The 21381-nt window shown below is 62.9% G+C and overlaps 1 protein-coding gene across 1 annotated transcript in view; it reads left to right on the plus strand.

The window, feature by feature from the left end:
- The first annotated feature begins 4227 nt into the window (after positions 1 to 4227).
- The window catches only part of MYOM3 (myomesin 3), a 46911-nt gene continuing 29757 nt past the window's right edge, over positions 4228 to 21381 (plus strand). Inside the window, exons 1-14 of the mRNA XM_051856692.3 lie at positions 4228 to 4503; positions 6617 to 6791; positions 7309 to 7389; positions 7897 to 8056; positions 8646 to 8803; positions 12861 to 12956; positions 13782 to 13870; positions 16000 to 16044; positions 16443 to 16583; positions 17752 to 17913; positions 18438 to 18579; positions 19232 to 19431; positions 20815 to 20868; positions 21182 to 21309. Coding sequence (XP_051712652.3) covers positions 6631 to 6791; positions 7309 to 7389; positions 7897 to 8056; positions 8646 to 8803; positions 12861 to 12956; positions 13782 to 13870; positions 16000 to 16044; positions 16443 to 16583; positions 17752 to 17913; positions 18438 to 18579; positions 19232 to 19431; positions 20815 to 20868; positions 21182 to 21309 — 1617 coding nt within the window. The 5' untranslated portion in view covers positions 4228 to 4503; positions 6617 to 6630. The remainder of the gene's footprint in view (positions 4504 to 6616; positions 6792 to 7308; positions 7390 to 7896; positions 8057 to 8645; positions 8804 to 12860; positions 12957 to 13781; positions 13871 to 15999; positions 16045 to 16442; positions 16584 to 17751; positions 17914 to 18437; positions 18580 to 19231; positions 19432 to 20814; positions 20869 to 21181; positions 21310 to 21381) is intronic.

Here is a 21381-nt window from a genome sequence, read left to right on the forward strand (position 1 = left end):
CTGTCCACGCTGTGGACAAAACTAATGGGGTCTAAGTTGGGGTGGGGGGCTAAGGGGCCCTCTTGGCCCAAAGCCTTCACTGGGCATTTTTGAGAAACCGGATCAAACTGGCTGCCTCCATGTGACCTCTCCCCCAGGGTCTGGAGCCCTTTCCCGTTCCCAGAAGCGGGTCTGCTTTTCTTCCCCACTCTTCCCTCTCCCTGGGACAAGGGGACAGGTGGCTTCCTTCTGATCTATAATTAATATTTAACACCTCTTCAAGGCCCCTGGCTCCTATCTCCCTAACAGAGGGGGCCGCCCTCCCCAGCACCTCTGGCCCCATTTGCATCTCAGCAGCTGCTTATCCCCCCCACCCCCACCGGTGGCAACTTCCTGTCCCTTGGGGCCCCGGTCAAAGGTTACCTGTCTTCCCTTGTTTGTTAGCGCTAGCACCCAGCAGCTGGCCCAGCCCCGCCTGGTGAGTGGCACCAGGAGATACCCGCTTGGTTTTTTTAATCAGAGCCATAAATTCTGCTTCCAAACCACAGGACCACAAAGCCCTCCACTGGCAAAGGTTTCAAAGACAAGGCATGGCTCTGCACCTCTGACCCTCATCAGACTGGCCCTGTCCCCAGGCGAGGCACAGGCTCCAGGCTGCATGACCCCTGAGGTTCCTGCGCTGAGGCAGCCCAGGCCTGCAGAGGGGCTGGCACCTGCTAGAGGGCACAGTGGCTCAATCCTGGCAGCTGGCAGGGGCCCTGGCAATCCGGAAAACCCCACGGTCCCACTCTGTTGGTGGAAATCGTCACAGCGCCACCTAGTGCAGCCCAGAGAAAGGTGCGCCTCCGAGGTGTGGCCTGCCTGCAAGCATGAAAAAGCAAAGTCCAGGAGGAAAAAAAAATCATCAGACTGAACTCCCACCCCCTTATCCAGGGGGAAACATTCCCAGACTCCCAGTGGGTGCCTGAAACCATAGAAAACGCCAAGCCCTATAAACACCGTGTGTTCGAGATTCGTAAATTAGGTACAAACTTGGTAACAACAGCTCTTAATGAAACTGGAGTTACTGCAGTGAGGAGCACAAGGGCTGCTTGGACACAAGCGCTGCGGTTCCTGTGTATGGGGCTGGATCCTCCTGCCCCTAACCCCCCGCCCGCCACATCTGAGCGTCAGCCTGGACAAGCAGATCATGGCTTGGTGTCATCCCCACCCCGCCTTCCAGACCGTAGGACAGAAACCTGAGCTGAGGGCAGCACGGCGACAGACCGGGAGACCGCCCGTGCCTCCTTGCAGGAGCTGTGCCGGGGAGACCTTGCTCTGAGAGCCCAGCCCACACTCAGCATCTGGGCGGTGGGAGCCCATTTCCCCTCTCTACTCTAAGGAGGAAGAACATGAAGACGAGAAGCCTTGCCCTGTAGGTATGAGCATGATAGCTGGAGTTAACTGGAATAGGAGAGCCACCGAGGAAGGTCAGGGAGACGGATGCCTGCACAGAATCCCAGGAGCAGGGAGGAAGCACTGGGCCGGGCAGTTCTCCACTGGAGCCACCAGGTGGAGCCATCAGCCAAGGACAGCTTGGTTGCTATGGCGGGGGTGGGGGGGTGCTGTGGCGATGGGGTACTTGGTCTGTGAAGCAGGGTTCAGGGAGCTGTCAGTGTGGTCAGAAGTCCCAGGAAGGGAATGAGAGAAAGGAGAGGAGGAGAGGGTAGAGAGGGCAGTGTGGGTCAGGTACCACGGCCAATGCTTTACACGTAGCTCCCCCGAGTCTCCAGGCCTGCTGCAGAGCAGGCCTGCTGTGGCTTGCATGTCACTGAGTGTCCCCAACGGCCTATGTATGAAAGGTTTGGTCCCCAGAGTCCCAAGAGGGTGAACACTGCGGCCAGCTTCAGGGTTCAGAGGAGGGGCTTTGGAGAAGTGATTGGCGTGGCCCAGGCGGCCAAGGTGTAGCCCGGCGTGGAACCAGGGCAGCTTCCAAAGGAGAAAGATTGACAGAATCTGAGAACTCGTCCCCAGCATGCAGACAGGAAAACAGGCCCAGAAAGCAGGTCAAGGTCCCCGAGGTTGAGATGCAAACCAGGGTATGAGTGATGCCAAGTACTCCAACCCCTGCTTGGCCCCACCACCTGAGGTGGGCAGGAAGCGCATCACTGGGGTGTGGCCAGCCATGGGCTCCAAGGACCCCCACCCCCAGAAGGGTGTGGCTTAAGAAAGCCCTGGCAGAGGTGTGGGGTCACCGGTGGGGCTCTCACTTGGCCAGGCGCCATGCCAGAGGCTCTGCGCTTCTTCACGGAATCCTTTCAACAGGTGGGCATTGCGCAGGGAATAAAACCAGAATGGAGGGGCCAGCGCTGTGGCATAGCGGGTAAAGCTGCTACCTGCAGTGCCGGCATCCCATATGGCTGCCGGTTCTAGTTCCAGCTGCTCCACTTCCCATCCAGCTCTCTGCTATGGGCTGGGAAAGCAGTGGAGAATGGCCCAAGTCCTTGGGCCCCTGCACCTGCGTGGGAGACCCAGAAGCTCCTGGCTCCTGGCTTTGGATCAGTGCAGCTCCAGCCATTGTGGCCAACAGGAGGGTGAACCTGCAGATGGAAGACCTCTCTCTCTCTCTGCCTCTGCCTCTCCTTCTCTCTCTGTGTAACTCTTTCAAATAAAATAAATCTTAAAAAAAAAAAAAAAAAAAAGAATGGTTGAGTGACTGGCCCAGGTCCCAGGAATTTGTCATGGTTTGGGCACTCCCCAAAGGACCTGGTCCCCGGCTTCTTCTGTTTCTGGACTATGGACGGATCTCAGGGCAGCCGTGGCATCTGAAGGCAGGGCCGAGGATTGCGTGATGTCGCTGGGGTGGGGCCCAGGACTGAACGCCGGTGGCTCCACAAAGAGCCCTCACTTGGATGCACCCTGTGCCCCTCTGCTTCCTGTCTTGCCGTCTGACCCTCCCTCCGCGTGCCCTACCCACCTCCCACCCTCGTCAGATGCCAGCCTGGTGAGCCTGCTGATCTTGAACTGTGAACCTCCAAAACCTCGAGCCCAAGTAGACCTCCGACCTCAGCAGCTTCTCCCAGGGATTGTAGCTGCAGGTGACTAGTGCGTAAGAGGGGCAGATCCGGAGTACAAGCCACTCTGGCTTCAGGGTTCACCTCCAGGTACACCTGCTCTCACCTGCTCAGATGCCTGTGCCCCACTGAGCGGGAAGCACACACCTCTGCCTGCCGTAGTGCAGGTTCACACGCCCCTGTCACGGCACCTCGGAAAGCCCTTCTTAGGCTGGGTCAGTAGAAGAGGGGAGAGCAACGCCAGGGGTGCTCCCCTAAAAGATGTAATTATGGGGCCAGCGCTGTGACACAGCTGGTTAAGCTGCAGCCTGCAGTGTCAGCCTCCCATATGGGTGCCAGTTAGTGTCCTGGTTGCTCCATTTCTGATCCAGCTCCCTGCTAATGGCCTGGGAAAAGTAATGGAAAATGGCCCAAGGGCTTGGGCCCCTGCACCCACAGGGGAGACCCAGATGAAACTCCTGACTCCTGGCTTCAGCCTGGCCCAACATTTGGGCCAGCATTTGGATGGAAGTAGATGGATGGAAGATCGGTTCCTCTCTCTCTCTCTCTCTCTCTCTCTCTTTATTTTTCTCTCTCTCTGTAACTGTTTTTCAAATAAACAAATAAATCTTAAAAAAAAAAAAAAAACAACCTGTAATCAATGCAGCCAAGGAGGAAGGGAGACAAGCAGGACAGCTTAGAAAGGGCTTGCAAATCGAGCAGGAGTAAGACTTGAGGGAGGAGTTCCCTGGTGTCGTCTCTCCCCGAGGAGTCCCCGAGACACTAGGAAGAGGGACCTGCACAGCGTCATTGGCCGCCTCAGAGCCCCAAGAGGGGCCAGGGACAGAAGCTGGCCCTGAGGTGCCTCCCCCCTGGCTCCCCAGCTTCTCCCACACCCACCCGGGCCACGCCCCCCAGCAGACACTCAGGGGCCACATCGGTGGCTGCAGGGAGTGGCAGAGAGAGGAGAAGCCACGTTTGCTATTTAGGCAGGGATAACTTACAAGCACGAGGGCTCATTTTTAGGTTCCCTTCCCTCCACCGTCTTGGTGTAGTCTGGGTGCCCAATTTCACTGTCTCCATTTTTCAGAAGGGAATCAGATCCGACACAGAGCAGCCGAGTGCCTTCCCCAGGGCACCCCGGCAGCCAGAGGGAGCGTTTCGATCAGAACCCCCGCAGTTGGCAAGCCCCCAGGTCTGCCTTCCTAAACAGGCACTCGGCCGGGCAGAAGGCGTGGAGTGAGGGCAGCAGCCGGGTGGGGTGCGTGGGGGTGGCTCCACCTGTTGCTCTGCCCCGTAGTGCTGGAAGGACACAGCCCCTCTCCATTGTCATCACACCGACTCGAGCTGCTATATTTAAGCCTGTGCGGGCTGCAGGCCCGCGTTCTCCTCCCAGTCCCCACCGAGCCGAGGACAAGAAGACACCAGGAGCCTCTCACCCGCTGGACTCCACCCCCCCACCGGAGACTTCCAAGTGGGCACAGCTACCTCTGTGAGTGTCGCCTCCGGGGATTACAGATCAGGAGGGGGCTACCAGAAAGGGAGACCCCCTGGGAAGGGATCTCTGTGATTGTGGGGGTGGGTGGGGTGGGGAAGGAGAGACCGGGTGGCACTGGGTCCTCCGAGCCGGGTCCTCAGTGACCTGTGAGCCACAAAGCCAGACCTTTGGCTGTGCCCTGGGACCCAGAGTCTGACATGGAGAGTGGGGGAGCAGGCACAACCCAAAAACAGAGCAGTGCTGCCCAAGCTGTGCTTGGCCCGGCCGAAGGCAGAGGGAGAGGGCGAAGGCATCCCGAATCCTACAGCTCAAAGGGATCTCATCCAACACAGATGGGGAAGGGCTTGCCTTGGCTCAACAGGGTCAGGGCCAAATCCCGGCCTCTGGGAAGCCGCCGGAGCTGCCGGCTAACCAGTCCTGGCCAGCGGCTGTCTCTGCCTGGCCCCCAGCGCACAGCGCAGCCCCTGTGTGTGTTCTGTCTGTCCTGAGGGAGGGGAGAGGCCTCCCGGGGTGCCCACCAGGGGGCTGTCACAGGGTGCCAGGCAAAGGCGCCCTGGTCCGGTGGGAGAAGGGCAGCACAAACGTGTCCCCGCTTAATCCTGCGCATCAGTCAGCGCTTTAAAAAGCATCAGTGGCTCATCCGCTAAAGCCGGGGGTCTGGTTGCTGCAGTCCCCAGGGGCAGGGAGCAGTGCCAGGCCCAGGCCCGGCCGCTGTGCTAATCGGGAGCTGAGCTTCCAGGGGCAGGGAGCCAGCGCACTGACGCCAGCCAACCTGAAACCTCGGCTCCCCGGGGTGGGGGCCTCGGAGTCCCAGTGAGGCTGGGGGAGGGGAAGCCTCATTCTGCCCCTCCTCCAGTGGGGGAGGGGTCCCAGCAGCTGTGCGGAGCAGAGAGCAGCATGAGCAGGGCCAGCTGACCTCTTCCCGCCCCCCCAGCCCGGGACCAGACAGGAAGCCCAAGGGGTGGCTGTCCCAGTGCCCTCGGCTGAGATCATCCCCGGAGCCACAGCCGTGGGGGCTAGGGGCAGCCCCAGGGCCCGGCCAACTCTGCAGTCATCCCCTGTCTCTGTCCTGATGGCCACAACCGTGGACACCCAGAGAGAGCAAAGGTTCGGAACCCAGTGGAGCACCTGCTGCTAAGACAGAGCCCCAGGAACCTCAGGGCCCTGGCCCTCACCCCCACCCCAAATCTCCCTCCAAGGGACCACAGACCTACGGAGAGGGTCACCCGGCGCTGCCACCACGCAGGCTATCCCCGGGACCGAGCGCTCCTGACCTGGGGCCGGGCACACAGTGGGTGCCCACACTTGTCACTTCAGTTCACTGACAGAGAGCATGCAGTTATTAAATGATGACCCAACCGAGGAGGCGCTTTCTGAGTCAGGGCGGAACGGGAGGTGCAGATCCAAGTGCAAAAGGAGGGCAAGTTCAAGGTGGCCTGTGGCTTTTCAGCAGAGTCCTTAGAGAAAGACTGCTAATGTCCAGCTCTCAGGGGTGGGGCCCAAGCACCCACCTGGGAGGATCACACCCATTTCACAGACGAGAACACCAGGTCCCAGAGTCTCCCCCAAGGTCACCAGCTTGGCGGGCTGCACCTGTAGCTCCAGCTTTCACACGCAGGGCTTTGAACAAGAGTAGAGTCCAGTAGGGCTGGGGGAGGGGAAAGCTCTCCAGGAGAGGAAACCAGCACGGGCAAAGGCCCAGGGGTGGGACTGAGTGTGGGCAGGGGCAGGAGAGGGGAGAGGGGGACACCTGCCCACTTTGAAGCCCCCAGACAGCCTTGACATCAGAGTGTCCAGTCGCTCAGAGTCCAGCAAGTGAAGGCCCGGGGAAGGGGAAGCCCCCCCCATCTGCAGCCAGCAAGGCAGGGCAGGGCTACAGCGGCCCTGGGCCTGTCCCCCAGCGGGGGCTCTGCTCTGCTCACCCAGTGGCTGGCGAGGCCCTGAAGCTGCCTCCGCCACCTTGTCCCATCTTCAGCCAGTGCCTCCACCTGCTCACTAGAGAGAGAACGCCCTGCCCACAGACCTCCCAGAGGTGGGGGTGGGACCACCCAGGAAGGGACGGCGAGTGCCTGGAAGGGTGACCGACCGTGCACTTCGGCCTTGGCAGGTTGTCTCGCAGCCATGACTCTGCCGCACAACCCCGCCAGTGTGGGGGAGCCCCGGCCCGCCCAGGTGGTGGAGGTGCACAGGCGGGAGCACCGGCAGGAGGAGGAGCGGAAGGAGCAGCGGCAGCACAGCCTGCACATGGGCTCCTCCGTGCGGAGACACACCTTCCGCAGCAGGTGGGCGCGGGGCCACAGCCCGAGGGGGGAGGCACAGCCCCACCCTCTGCAGTGCCAGTCTGAGGGCAGAGGCACAGCCCTGCCCCTGAAGTGCCAGTCTGAGGGCGGAGGCACAGCCCTGCCTCCTGCAGTGCCAGTCTGAGGGTGGAGGCACAGCCCTGCCCTCTGCAGTGCCAGTCTGAGGGCAGAGGCACAACCCCGCCCTCTGCAGGTGCCAGTCCGAGGGTGGAGGCACAGCTCTGCCCTCTGCAGTGCCAGTCTGAGGGCAGAGGCACAGCCCTGCCCTCTGCACTTGCCAATCTGAAGGTGTGGGGGGGTTCACAGCCCTGACCTCTACAGGTGCCAGTCTGAGGGTGGGGGGTTCACAGCCCTCCCCTCTGGAGGCTCCAGCCTGGGGGAGAGGGCTGCAGATGGGGGAGGGAGGCCAGGTTCTGCTGTTGTGCCCTGAGGCTCCAGCGGGTGGCGCAGCCCTGGCTGCAGGAGCACTAAGGGTACCCGGCCGGCTCACCCTGCACAGTGAGGAGGAGCATCAGTTCAGCGCCGCCGACTACGCCCTGGCAGCAGCCCTGGCCCTGACGGCCTCCAAGGAGGTGTCTTGGTGAGTGAGAGCCTGGCTCCGTCCCCTGCTCCCCGCCGGGATCCCACCCTGAGCCTCTGCAGTCGGGGCAGACAGGGGGCCCGGCCAGGGCTGGCCCACCGCAGGGCGCATGCACGGCCCAGGGTCGGTTCCCACTTATCACGGAGGGACAGCACCTAGTGAGGCCGCGGGGCCCACGTCACCAACGGGCTTTGCATCCTGGCCACGGGCTGGGAGAGGGAGGGCAGGAGCCAGCCCACCAGCCCCCAGTGTCAGACCCAGCCCAGAGGCTGAGGAGGCCAGCGGGGAGGGGAGGGGCAGGCTCAGCTGGCCGTCCTGTAGGACGGGAGACAAAGGCATGGGACCTGGCTATGAAAGGAAGCCGGCCCAGCCATGAGAAGGAGCGCTGTCAGAGGTCCCCGCGCCCACTCGCGCCCCCTGTTGGCAGGGCCCCTTGGGCTGTTTGGGGGCAAGAGCAGGGGCCATGCTGTGCGTCCTCAGCCAGCCCCGCCGGCCTCTGTCCCCCAGGGAGGCCCAGCTGCGTCGCCAGGCCTCGGCCGTGGAGCTGGAGGAGCGCGGGCAGAAGCGTGTGGGCTTCGGGAACGACTGGGAGAGGACCGAGGTGGCCTTTCTGCACACGCACCGCCTGCTGCGCCAGAGACGCGACCGCCACGCGCTGCGCCGGCGGGTGAGGGCCCCACGCCGGTGCCCACCCCGAGTGCCAGCCCCGCACGGACACCGGCGGGCACCCAGGAAGGCCGCGGGGCCCTGCGCCCCCTGGGGGCGGCTCCTGGCGCCCCCACCCTCCTGCTCTGTGCCCCTGGGCAGGTGACTGGCATTGCTGGGGCTCAGTTATCCTGTCTGTCAAACAGGCGCGGTTGTAGCAACTCCGGACTGAGGGGACGTGAAAGATCGGGTTTGTGACGTGACTGTCCCAGGGCCGGCAATGCAATTCCCACCCACTTCAGGCACCTGAACCCAAGTCAGCACCCCCCACCCTCCCAGTGACTCTCACCTTGGCTTGCTCAGTGTGCCTGTCCATCACAAATTAGCTCCCGGAATCCTCAGGACAGCCCCGCAGGGGGCAGGACAGTATCGCTATCATCCCCGTTTTACAGATGGGGAGACTGAGGCCCTGCCTCTGGTCTCACAGATGTAAGTGACACAATCACTCAGAGCCCCACTGACAGGCACTCAGCCCACACAGGTGTGGCTCCCGAGTCTGGGTGTCGGGGACGGGAGTCCCTGGCTCACGGAGTCACACCCCCACCCTGCAGACGGAGGAGAAGGTCCGGGAAGCCAAGGAGCTGCTGGAGCTGTGTTCGGGCCGGGGGCCCTGGTTCTGGATCCCGCTGCGCTCGCACGCCGTGTGGGAGCACACCACGGTCCTGCTCACCTGCACCGTGCAGGCCTCGCCGCCGCCCCAGGTGGCCTGGTAAGAACCGCCGGGGCCTCACCCGGCCTCCAACCGCCCACCCCCAAGCAAAGCAGCAGCTGTCGGGAAGACTCGGGCCCGGTTATTCTTAGCCTCCGGGCCTGCTGGGGGCCCAGAGACGGAGCCACCGGGGAGCCAGCCCTTGTAAAAGTGTGACCCTGGTGGCCTGTGGAGGCAGCTGCTCTGAGCTGGGCATCTCAGGGTCAGAGGGCTGCGGCGGGAGGCAGGACCGGGTGGGGAGAGGGGGAGGAGGTGGGGAGGGAGGGGCCCACAGGGAGAAGGGGCTCAGGCGGGGGTGGGAGCCCTGTGTTCCAAGCCCAGGCGTCTCTGGCTCTCTCGCTTGCTTGCTCTCTTTGCTAACTCAGCGTTAGTCTCAGCCATGACTCGTGGCCTTTGTGGTCCAGCCTCAGTTTTCCTGTTCTGTTGAATGGGTTGGAGACTGCCTACCCACCTTGCACACTGTGAGGATTCGATGCCACAGCCACACAGAAGCCCTCAGGCCTGGAGAGGGGCGGGGATCAAGGGAGACACTGTTCCTGGAGGGAGACCACAGCAGAAGCCAGAGGGAGGGGCGGGGGCTCCTGAACGGACGTGGTGGCCGTGAGGGTGGGCATGGCCACATCCCGGGGCGGGCCCTTCACACAACAGAGCCCCCGGTACTGGGCTCCCTGAGGCCCTTTGCAGGCACATTAGGGGGGCGTGGAACGAGCCCCTGGCCCTGACTTGGGCACTGGGCACAGAAGCGAAGCCCCGGAGGAACCCTCAGCCCAGAGAGAAACAGCGACACACAGAGAAGACACTCATGGGCTGTGTTTGTGAGCGCAGGGTGGGTGGGAGCAAAGAGGAGGAAGTGGCTTCCTGGGACAGGGGGTGCTCAGGCAGGCTTCTTGGAGGAGGTGGCAAAACGGCCAGAGCTGGAGGTGAGCGGCTCAGGCTGACAGGAGCCGTGTTTTGAACTTGAACCCGCTCTGCGTTGACTCAGCCTTGTTCTCTCCTGAGCCTCGGGGCCCCTCATGAGGTGGGGACCCTGACCCCCATTTCACGGGTAAGCCGTCCACTGTGGCGTACCCAATGGCACACAGCCGAGTGCCCGAGGATTCAGGCACGGCTCTCCCCAGCAGCCCAGAGAGTGGGGGAGCAGCCCTGGCCCTGCCCTCTCCCCTAAAGCAACACACAGCGCTCCGGGAGCCGCAGGGCCAGAGCCATCAGAAGGCCATCTTGGGGCAGAGGTGCCGGGCTGCTCGTTGCCAGCTGACGCTTATTCAAAAATGCGTGTCGGGCCCCTGCTGGGCGCTGGGGTTCCGTGGGGACGAGGGGTCTCCATGTGCAGGTTCCTGGGTCCAGCAGGAGGCTGGTCCCCGACTCTGGCCTGGGCTGGGCAGGGCACCACAGCCTGAGCTGTCCTGGCCCCCCTGCCACGCCCTGCCTGCCTGGCACCAAGGCCATGGTAAAGGCATTCGTGGAAGCTGTGTCGAGAGGGCCTGCCAACAAGGTTGCCACAACAGGGAGCTGAGTGTTCCTGGCGGGGCTAGGAGCCAAGGCCGGGCTCCCCTCCAGCACCCGTGACTCAGTGGCCCCTGGAGCTCCTGGCTCTGGCTTCCCATCTCATCTGCCACCTTGGGCAGAGCCACAAATCATCGCTGAATTGGCCTCCAGTGGTTCATCCAAGCCCCGGTAGACGCCTTGCCCTGGGTCAGGAGGAAGACCCGGCTTCTCAGGAGTGTGCATTCATTCAGCAATTATTGGGCACTATCTGAATGCAGTAGCACCTGCTAGCACCCAGAGTCCTCGTCAGACAGAGCTGGGGTCGCTGAGGAAGGAAGCAGTGAGGTTGCAGGAGGTCGGGGGTCGGCCCTGCCAGGAGGGGTTTCCCACAGGGAGGAGCAGGTCTGCTTGGGGGCACCGCATGAGGACACCGAGGGCCCCACACGGCCTGAGGGGTGCAGAGACCTGCACTGGGAGCGCAAGGAGGGGAAGGCACCAAGTGGGGGAGGAGGGGCGTGCTGGGCAGCGGGCTGGGGCCTTGAATGCCAAGCCCAGGAACTGTGCGTGGGACAGTGGTGGGGAGCCGGGGTGCCCACGCCCACTCCCTCACCTCCATGCCCAGTTGGACTCTGGGAAATCACTGCCGAATGGCGCCTTGGAGCCCCTGGTGCCCAGGTCGTCCGTGGACAGCAGGCCCCCTCTGGCCGCGCTCAGCTGCACACACGGGGCTTGGCCTCGAGTCCAAGTTAGACTCCTGCGTCCTCACTTTAAAAATAGCATCCAACAGCAAATTATGTGCGGAGAAACACAATTTATTTATTTATTTTGTAAAGAGTTATTCATTTATTTGAAAAGCAGAGTTACACGGAGAGAGGAGAGGCAAAGAGAGAGAGGTCTTCCATCTGCTGGTTCACTCCCCAAATGGCCGCAGTGGCTGGAGCTACGCCGATCTGAAACCAGGAGCCAGGAGTTTCTTCTGGGTCTCCCATGGGGGTGCAGGGGCCCAAGCACTTGGGCCATCTTCCACTGCTTTCCCTTATCATAGCAAGGTGGTAGATTGGAAGAGGAGCAGCTGGGACTCAAATTCGCACCCATATGGGGTGCTGGCGCCGCAGGCAGCGGCTTTACCGATTACACCACAGAGCCAGCCCAGGGAAACAAGATTTAGATAAATCATACCAATCCCACTGGTGAGGGCCTCTCTGAGCCAGGCTCCGCGCTGGGCTCTTGGCCTCCCCTCTTTGACTTAATGTCATCTTATTTCCGGCTGCCACCAAGGGCCGTCCACGCAGCTTGTGCCGCCGCTGACCCAGAGACCCGGCACGGTGAGCCCCGAGGCCGTGGCCTGGCAGCGCCCACAGTGCAGCTGCTGCATTTTCCGGGAAAGGCAGGGGCTGGCCAGGCTGAGGTGTCTGGAATGTTCCTGACAGGTGCAGGGTGGGGGCCTAACCATGGCCCCCCAGGCCTGGGAGAGCTGGAGAGACTGGGCACCTCCCACCCGCAGGAGCCTCACATGGGCTGTTCTCCAAGGAGGGCACAGCCTAGGGACCATGGGCGGGGGCAGGTGCGGCTCTGTTTGGTTAGGATGGAGATGAACGGGGACAAGGGAGGGGCTGCATGCAAGGAACACCAGGAGGTTGGGGTGACCTCTCAGGAACCTCCACCACCACCATCCTCACCCCTGAGCTGGCAGTGCCATGTCAGCAGCACAGAGGCCCAGAGAGGGCGCCCACTTGGTCAAGGTCGCACAGCGAGCTGTGTCAAGAACACAGGCTCTGTAACTTTCACTGAGACTCCTTCTCCAGCTGTCTGACTAGGCCTTCAGACCCCGGGCCACCCCACCCCCGGTACACAGACAACAGAGGAAGGATCCGGACGGGGGCGCTGACTGACCACCACCCCCAGGAATCACCCAGGGATTTACAGAATGCTGATGCCAGGGCCCACCCCTAGGATCTGTGGCCTCACTGGTCCCGGATGCGGCCTGGGCACGTGGTTTGGTCCGGTTTTCAACGGCTTTCGTAAGAGCAAGGCCTACTTTCCTTCTGTGGGGATGCTCAGGGGAGCCGGCACGGGCTGCCACGGGAGCCTGCTGCCCAGACTCTGCAGGCATGGGGCGGCGGCGCTCGGCGGGGCACAGGAGCCACCCTCACAGCCATGCTCCTGCCGCGGGACGTTGTCCTCGCGTTCTGTTGGCACTGCTGGGTCAGGCGCCACAGCCGGCAGTGGCCAGGGGTGCGTTCTGTGGCTTTAGAATGTGGGGAGTGGGGATGGCAGGAGAGGGGGGCAAAGCTAGGACTGGTCCCTGGGGCACCTCTGGGGGTCCCTGTCAGAGGAGGGCCCTCAGCAGGGGGAGGAGCCCTGGCACACCTGCAGGGAGGGAATACCTGGGATCAGCCTCACAGACCCTGTCCCGGTCATCATGGCAGCCCTACGAGGATGGAGCTAGCGCGCTCCCATTTCACAGATGAGAACAACTGAGGCTCAGAGCAGGGAAAGTGAGGAAGCAGCCCCCAGGGCTGAGGATGGACTCAGACCCTGGACCCCGCTACAGACCCCTACGCCTCCACAGGTACAAGAATGACGTGCGCCTCGACCCCCGCCTCTTTCCCGCCGGCAAGTACCGAATCACCAACAACTACGGGCTGCTGACCCTGGAGATTAGGAGGTGAGACTGAGTCGGGGAGACCCAGCCGGGTCCCGCACCCCCGGGCCCCCCCACCCCCGAGGCCGGCGCAGGGGCCCACTCCCTTCCTCAGAGCTGTTCCCCAAGTTGGCCTCATTTTCAGATATATCTGGGGTTGGGGGGAGGCTGATCCTCTCCCTGCCCCCCAGAAATTTGACTTAGGTGAGGCCAGAGGGGCCCAGGAATCTGCATTTAACACACACAGCCACGTGGGATCCTGACGCCGTGGAACCCGGGGTGGGACCCTGGGACTCAGGGCCGGATGCTGAGAGAGGCGTGCTGGGACAGCTCCTTGCTGGGAGAACACATACACACGCGGCACACACATGTGCACACATGCATGCATGCCACACATGCGAGGGGAAGCAGCGCAGGGGAGAGTCAGGCCTGGCAGGGGATGCGGAGTCGCCAGGTGGCGTGGAAGGAAGCTGCGTGGAAGGAAGCGGCGTGGAGGGCGCCACGTGGGAGCACGGACGCCCAGTCCTCCCACCAAGTACATGTGGCTCGCGGGAACGCCCTCCTGAGCTCCCGAGTTGCGGCCCAGCTGGCAGGATGTCTGCGGCTCTGCGGGAGAGGAGGCGGCCCCTGGCCCGGGCCGCGGACCTGCGGGGGTCAGCAGGGCAGAAGGCGCTGTCATCCTGGCTCTGGGCTGAATTCTAGCTGCTGTGTGGCTCTGGGAAGTCCCTGAGCCTCTGGCCCTCCAGGGTCAGTAAGAGCGATGCGACGTTCGTCCTCCCAAAGCAAGGCCTTCCTCGAACCCCAGCCTTTCCCGCACACCCAGTCTGGGGGGTGCTCTCTCCTTTGCAGGTGCACCGCTGAGGACTCGGCCACTTACACGGTGAAAGTGAAGAACGCCTACGGCCAGGCATCCTCCTTCGCCAAGGTCCTCGTCCGCAGTAAGTGCCCCACGCCCTGCAGGCCACGAGCAGCAGCGGGGGCCGGGGGTCTGCGGCCAGATCTGAGGAAGGGCCTGGCACACGGCGCTCAGCCTGGGGGGGGACCTAGGCAGCCGTGGAGACACTCACTTCCCCCCGGGCCTGTGGAGCAAGCCAGGGTCTCCTCCCTCCGACAGGCCTGGACAAGCCAGGGTCTCCTCCCTCCGACAGGCCTGGACAAATGAGGGTCTCCTCCCTCCAACGGGCCTGGGCAGCAGGGCCGGCTGTGGGCTGGTGGTGACAGGCGGGGTCCTCTGCCCACCATGGACTGGCATCAGGAACCAGAGAGGAGAGGAGATTGACCTAAGCGCCAGGCACACTTGCTGGTGCCGCACTCTGTGCCGAGTTAGCAGGGGGCAGGGCTGGGACCCGAACTTGGCTCTGTGTGCAGGGTCATCACTGGCATGGACGTCACGTTTGTGTGAACTGAGTGGATGAGGTAGGAAAGGGGGTGCTGTCTCACAGCAGGGCTCATGGTGAGGGCCAGTGGGAAACAGACTGCATGTCAGCCCCCACTTGCCTTCTCAGTGGATACCTTTGTACAGTGCACAACCTACACCACTATTCAAGGCAACCCCTCTGCCTGTCTTCAAAGAGCATGCTTATCCCACGAGGTCGGCCTTGGGTGCAGATCCTGCTGAGGACCCCTGAGAAGGTGGTCAGGCCCTGCCAACTGAGATGAGTCCTTAATGACAATGACCAATCCCTGCCAGCTCCACACCTGGCCCCCCTCCTGCCCCGTTTGGTGCACATTTCCCGGTCAGGTCAGGCTCCTGCTGGAGGTTGCCCTGTCCTGTCTGACATCATAGCATAAGGCAGAGGAGACACTCAGCGGTCACAGGCCCCGGTCCCCACCTTCGCTCACCGCAGACAGGCGGTGTGGACCTGAATAAGTGACTTTACTCATGCGAGTGTGTCTCCTTGCCCATAGACGGGGTGTCCTGCCCCCTCCCTGAAAAGCAGGTGCTAAGTGACACAGGGTGGATGAGGCCTAGCCAAGCAGGGGATGCCCCTTAAACCAGACATCCCTGCCCCCTCTGTGGCCAGGACAGGGCCCCGTCTGGGGACCACACGGTGGACCCGGAGATCGAGGTCCCTGTACCCCCCAAGCTCCCAGGGCAGGTCCCGGGCAGCTGGCGGGCTGGAGTCCAGGCCCAGCCTCTGGCCACTCATCAGACCTCGTTAAACTGTCCTTCCCAGCCCTCTCCCCCACCCCGCTCTGTTCCCCAAATAGCTCTTAGGCCGCAGCTGTTCCTGGGTGGGAATTGGAGCTGTCCCCACAGGCCTTGCCCAGAGCCAAGCCAAGGTCAGGCGTGGGGGCCCCGGCTCCCTCTGTCGGCTGGGCCTTCCTCTCACTCCCTCCAGCCCCTGCTCCCACCTGTACCAGGCCTCTGCTTAGCCTCCTGCCAAGGGCATGGGGTCCCCCTGGCCCCTCTCTGCTCTCCTGCTCTGGGAGGCAGGAGTTCTGGGTTCTAATCCTGAGCCTTCCCCTGGCTCTCGGTGCGACCTGGGGCAACCTCTGTCCCCATCTGGACCTTGCTCAGGAAGGGCCCTGCTGCGTGGCTCTGCCTCAGTTTCCCCCATCTGTATGAGAGGAGAACCATGGCCCCAACACATTGAGGGAGCTAATTGGCAGCACGTAGCACCCCCTAGGTGAGTGACAGCTGCTCTGGTCTTTGGCGGTCTGTGCCACCTGACCTGGGCTTCTACCCGTCAGCTTCCTCCTGACGGCTCTCTCAGTGCTGCCACACCCCTGCCACTTGCCTGGACCCCACCAGAACTTCCAGTGTCTCCCACCAGGGTTGTGTGGGATCCTGGCGGCTGGCGGCTGGCGGCAAGTGCGGGCAGAGGAGGGAAACCATGCTCACTGAGTCCCTGTCCCAGGCCAGGCTCTGGCCAAGGGATTGATCCATGGGGGCTCATCACCCACCACTGTCAGGGAGGAGTCACTGTCCCATTTCACGGATGAGGAAACTGAGGCATGGAGAGGTAGTCAACGGCAGCCCAGGACCCCCAAAGCCTAGGCCCCTGGGCCCAGCAGGAAGGTGGGGTCTGGAACTTCTCCAAATGTGTTTGCTTTTGATTTTCAGCGTATCTGGGGAAGGAGGCTGGCTTTGACTCGGAGCTCTTCAGACGTAAGCGGGCTGTGGGAGGGGCGGGCCTTCGAGGGAAGGGCGTGTTGGGGACCCTTTTGAGAACAGAGTCCTTGGCACAGAGGAGTCAGTGCTGAGCCGTTATTACCTGCACCCTCATTTCAGGGGTCCCAGGGTACCCCGGGGCTGCCCTCTGACCACAACTGGGGTCAACAGGCAATGCCCTAAGCCAGAGGAACTTGGCCTTGGGTGTTTGCTATCTTGGCCTAGCTGGTCCCCCACTAAACACCAGGCCCAGTCCCCTCATCGAGGCCACCTTGGGAAATGTGAGCCCTGATCCAGCGGCCTGGGATGCCCCGCAGGGTCCCTGCGTCCATCTAAGCCCAGGCCAGCCGGCCGGCTCGGTCGCCTTCTGTCCCGACCATCTCCTCCCACCCCAGGATCCATGTTTGGCCGTGACGTGGAGTTCACATCGGTGCTGAAGCCTGTGTTTGCCCGTGAGAAGGAGCCCTTCTCCCTGTCCTGCCTGCTGTCCGAGGACGTGCTGGACGCCGAGCAGAACATCCTGTGGTTCCAAGATGGTGAAGGCCCCATCCCAGCGCCCCTGTGACTCGCCTCCCAGGCCAAGTGCCAAGAGCCTGGCTCCATCCCCGGCCCTGGAAGCCCACCCCGCCCCACTCCAGGGAGGCTGGCTCATGCCCTCCCCCAGTCAGGGCCAGCTCAGAAGCCGAGGAAGCAGATGGGGTCAGACAGTCACCCAGTCACCCCACAAGTGGTCACCAAACATCTGGGTGGGGGTGCTGGGCCAGGGCAGGGGGCAGGGCTGGACAAGCCCAAGCTCAGGGATCCGTCTGTCTGGGAGGAGGGAGGCAGCCATCAGCACAATCCTAGCCGCCACTCACTGGTGCTGCCGTGGTCTGCGTGCATCGTCACCACCCTGGAGTGAGTGAGGCTGAGGCCAGGAGTCAGGATGGTGGCCAGGAGTCAGGGTGGTGGCTCAGGCAGGCTGTGGGCTTCCCAGAGCCAGGCCGGGTGATTGCTGACTCGAGGGCTGGGAGGAATCTGGGGGCGCCACGGACAAAGGCTGGGGCAGGCTGCTCAGCTAAGGCAGAAGAGGTGGCCCTGAGGGGAGAGAAGGGCGCTGGGCTCCTGCCCATCTGTGCCCAGGCCTGAAGCCAAAGGACAAGGAGTACAGCCACCCCATGCCCAGGGCCCTGGGCACTGCACCTGCTGAGGGCAGAGGCGGAGGGGCCCAAAGGAGCCCTAAGAAACAGCTGTCTCCCAGACGTGTAGACCCTCCAGGGCAGATGTGCTGATGGGAGGAGGAGCCTCTGTGTGGGGCGCAGGGAAGAGGGGGGCTCCCCACCCTCGCTGAACCCCACAGGGCCTTGCTGAGTCCCCCACATCCCCAAGGTCCCACCCTGAGCCCCCACTTTCAGAGACTCGGCCCCTTTCCTGAGCCCCATCCTCCCTCCATTACACTCACGGAGCCCCCAGATGCCCACCCCATGGCCCCTCCCCTTCAGCAGGCCACCTGACCTCCCGCAGGACCCTCAGACGCCCCCTCCTTGAGCCCCTCCTCAGGGGCCCGCGCGCCACCCCCACTTCCTGCAGAGAGCGGTTCAGCAAATCCCTGGAGGCTCTGCTGCACCCCCAGCCCCAAGCTGAGCCTCCGGCTCCTCCCCCTGCCTGGCTGGGTGGGGTCAGACGCCCCCACAAACTCACACCAGACCCCATTCCCCTGCACAGGGAGGCTGCTGAGGTCCCTGGGCCGCTGGCAGATCCTGTACGCCGACCGTCAGGCGTCCCTGCGGGTGTCCTGCGCCTACAAGGAGGACGAGGGGCTCTACGTGGTGCAGGTGCCCTCGCCCTCCGGGCCCCGGCAGCAGAGCGCCTACGTGTTCGTGCGAGGTGAGGGCTGGTACAGGCCAGGACGAGGCCTCAGGCGAGTCCCAGGTGCTCCTGGAGCCTCCGCTTCCCTGCGGAAAACATGGCCGTGTTGGTCCGGGGTCTCGGGAAGAACCCCCACTCAGCCTGTGAGCTGGGGAGCGTGGGCTGAGTGGGCTGAGCGTGGGGCTGGGGTGTCCTGGTTACCAGTTGATAGCTTCCTCCTGGGCCTTGGGCCCAGCCTGGGTCAGGTCCCAGCTGGGTGGCTTCCCTCTGCGAGACTCAGTTTCCCCATGTGCACAGCGCAGGGTTGCCCTGGGCTCCGAGAGGATCAGGCCGCGTCCTCAGTGCCTGATGTGAGATGGGCTGCCAACATACGGCACCGTCAGCTCCCCGCAGAGCGGCTGCTGTTTGGGGGTGGGGTTGTCAGGCCCTGGGCTTCAAGATGGAGCCCTTGGGGGATTCAGGGGAAAGAGGGCGCTGGGCAGGAGGGGGAAGGGCTCGTGGCCATGCGACCATCAGCTGAAGGGCCCTCCCCTGGGCTTCAGATGCGGCCGCGGAGAATCCCGGAGCCCCAGGTTCCCCGCTGAATGTCCAGTGCCTGGATGTGAACAGAGACTGCCTGATCCTGACCTGGGCCCCGCCCAGTGACACCCGCGGCAGCCCCATCACCGGCTACTCCATCGAGCGGTCAGTCGGCTCTCATGCTCTGCAAGCGGGGAGCCCCGGGAGAGGGGCAGCCCCAGGTCTGCCTTCAAAGATGTCCCGAGCCTCACTCCTGGGCATGGAGCAGGAGTTAGTGTTCCCCGGGGGTGGGCGGAGGGAAGCAGTGCCTCCAGACAGGTCACTGCCCCGCGGGCCTCTGGGGCACGCACTGAGAGGGAGGGCAGAGAGGAAACCCGAGCATGTGCCAGTAGAGGCAGGACTTGGGCCCACGTGTGCCCACTGCCCCGCCACCAGGAAGCGGGAGGGGCGGGTCTGGACAATGGCACTGGCAGGGCGCAGAGAGTCCAGGCTCAGACGGTCCATCTGGAGCGTGTGTGGACAGGAGGGGGCGGCCCGCAGCTGAAACCCTCACCTTGTCACTCATGAGCCGTGTGGCCCACACTCCGTGATGCAGAGCAAGGCCATCGCCCTAACTCCTGTTCCAGGAGCATCTCGGTGGGAGGTGGTGACAAGGCCCCCTGGAACTCAAGGTTGACCCCAGGCTTTGACCTTGGACACGGGGACTTTGATTGGCAGAGGAGCTGGGCCCACCACCTGCATCAGGGGAGTGGCCCGTGCAGAGGCTCCAGCTGGGAAGTCCTGGGCAGGGGCTGAAAGCTGGGTCCTGTCTCTGCAGGTGCCAGGGCGACTCCGGGGAATGGGTGCCCTGCCACGAGGCCCCCGGGGGGACCTGTCGGTGCCCAATCCAAGGCCTCGTCGAAGGCCAGAGCTACAGGTTCCGGGTGAGAGCCATCAACAAGGCGGGCAGCAGCCTCCCCTCCAAGGCCTCAGCAGCCGTTGTCATGGGTGACCATGAGGCAGCCCGGAGGAAGACAGGTGGGTGCAGCAGCCCCAGAACATCCTAGAGCGCGCGTCAGGGCACTCTCGGGGCTACTGCACACACTGCAGACAGGTGGCACAGGCCACACCACGCCCCGTCGTAAGAAAGGGGAGACACAGCCCTGTCCTGGGGACTCTGGTCTGATGGAAGAGACAGTCCTGTCCTGGGAGCCCCTGGTCTGAGGGAAGAGATACAGTGCTGTCTTTAAGAGCTCCTAGTCTGATGGAAGGGGCAAAGTGCTGTCCTTAAGAGTCCCTAGTCTGATGGAAGAGACAGATCCCTGTCCTGGGAACTTTGGTCTGATGGAAGAGACAGTCCTGTCCCAGGAGCCCCTAGTCTGATGGAAGAGACAGAGTGCTGTCCTGGGAACTTTGGTCTGATGGAAGAGACAGTCCTGTCCCAGGAGCCCCTAGTCTGATGGAAGAGACAGAGTGCTGTCCTCAGGAACCCAGCTTTCCATCGCTGACGCATCGCTGTGAGGAAGCACCTAGGACATTAGAAGGTCTATTTCAGTTCATGGTTCTGGAGGATCAAAGTCCAAGACCGGGCGGCCCCACTGCCCTGGGGTCCGAGGAGCAAGGTGGAAGGCAGGACCACCCATCTCCTCTCATCATGAACCGAAGCGATGCCATCTCAGGGCCTCCACCCTCAAGCTAACCCAGTCCCATCACTTTCCAAGGCCTCCCCCTTCAGACGCCATCACTGGATTAAGTCTCATTCTTAATCCGTAAGACCCTGGGGATTCAGACTTTAAAACACAAGCCAGTGGGGGCACACCCAAATTATTATTCAAGTATTACAGGAACCCCAGTCTGATGGAGGAGGTATAATCCAGCCCTCAGGAACCCCTAGTCTGATGGAGGAGACATAGTCCAGCCCTCAGGAGCCCCGCATCTGATGGAGGAAGCAGTCTTACCCTCAGAAATTCCTCTCCTGGGAGGGAAGCTATAGCTAGTCTGATGGAAGAAGCCAAACCTGTCCATAGGAGATGCTAATCTGAGGAAGGCCCACAGCAGCTACTTCAGACACCTGTAATCTCTGGGAGGAGAGCAGCCCTTCCCTCCAGGAGCCCCAGCCCTAGAGGAAGTGTGGGCTCCCAGCCCGCTCAGCCCTTGGGACCCCCTGACTTGGGTTTGCCCCCAGCTCCAGGGACCCCTGGTGTCAACTCCAAGCTCCCCCTCTCCGTCCCCACCAGGAGACCAAGCTCAGGGCCTAAGGGCCACGGGGCTCCACTGTGGTCTCCAGAGAAGGCTGAGGCCCAGGGCAGCGAGGGCCACAGGCCAGGCCTGGGCAGGGGCGGGACTCAGAGCCCCCAGCAGGGCAGGCCCGAGCCGGCCTCCCGTGACCCCGCCCTCCCGGGCTCCACTCTCCCTCCTTAGAGATCCCATTTGGCCTGGGGAAGAAGATCACCATCAGTGAAGAGGATTTTGAAGGTATGAGGCCCCTCTCGAGACTGCCACAGTGCGCCGGCCTCCTGCATGTCCTGGAGAGCCCAGGGCAGACTGGCAGAGCACAGAAGCACCCGTGTGCCCCCGTGCGGTGGGGGTCATGCAGCTCCCGGGCTGTGGAGAAGAGTCCTGGTGGGACGTTAGGGTTCCTGGGTTCCGGCACCAGCTCTGCCCAGCCTCACTGGGTGACCTGGACCAAGTCCCTGGGGCACAGGTGACTCCTTTACAGAATGAGGAGCTGAGATGAGGGATCTCTGAGGCCCCACCCAGCTCCACCCCCGACGATTTCCAATTGCAGACACCGTGACCATCCCTGGATCGCCCACCAACGTGCACGCCAGTGAGATCCGGGACGCCTACGTGGTTCTGGCCTGGGACGAGCCGAGGCCCCGAGGCAAAGCCCCGTTGACGTACTTCCTGGAGAAGGTGGGGGACCCCACGGGCCCAGGCCCAGGACAGCCTGCGCTGGGACAGGCACACTGGGAGCTGGGTGTGGGG

This window comes from Oryctolagus cuniculus, chromosome 7 (genome assembly GCF_051225735.1).
Source record: "Oryctolagus cuniculus isolate XC-2025 breed Fujian yellow rabbit chromosome 7, ASM5122573v1, whole genome shotgun sequence".
In the NCBI taxonomy this organism is placed as follows: domain Eukaryota; kingdom Metazoa; phylum Chordata; class Mammalia; order Lagomorpha; family Leporidae; genus Oryctolagus; species Oryctolagus cuniculus.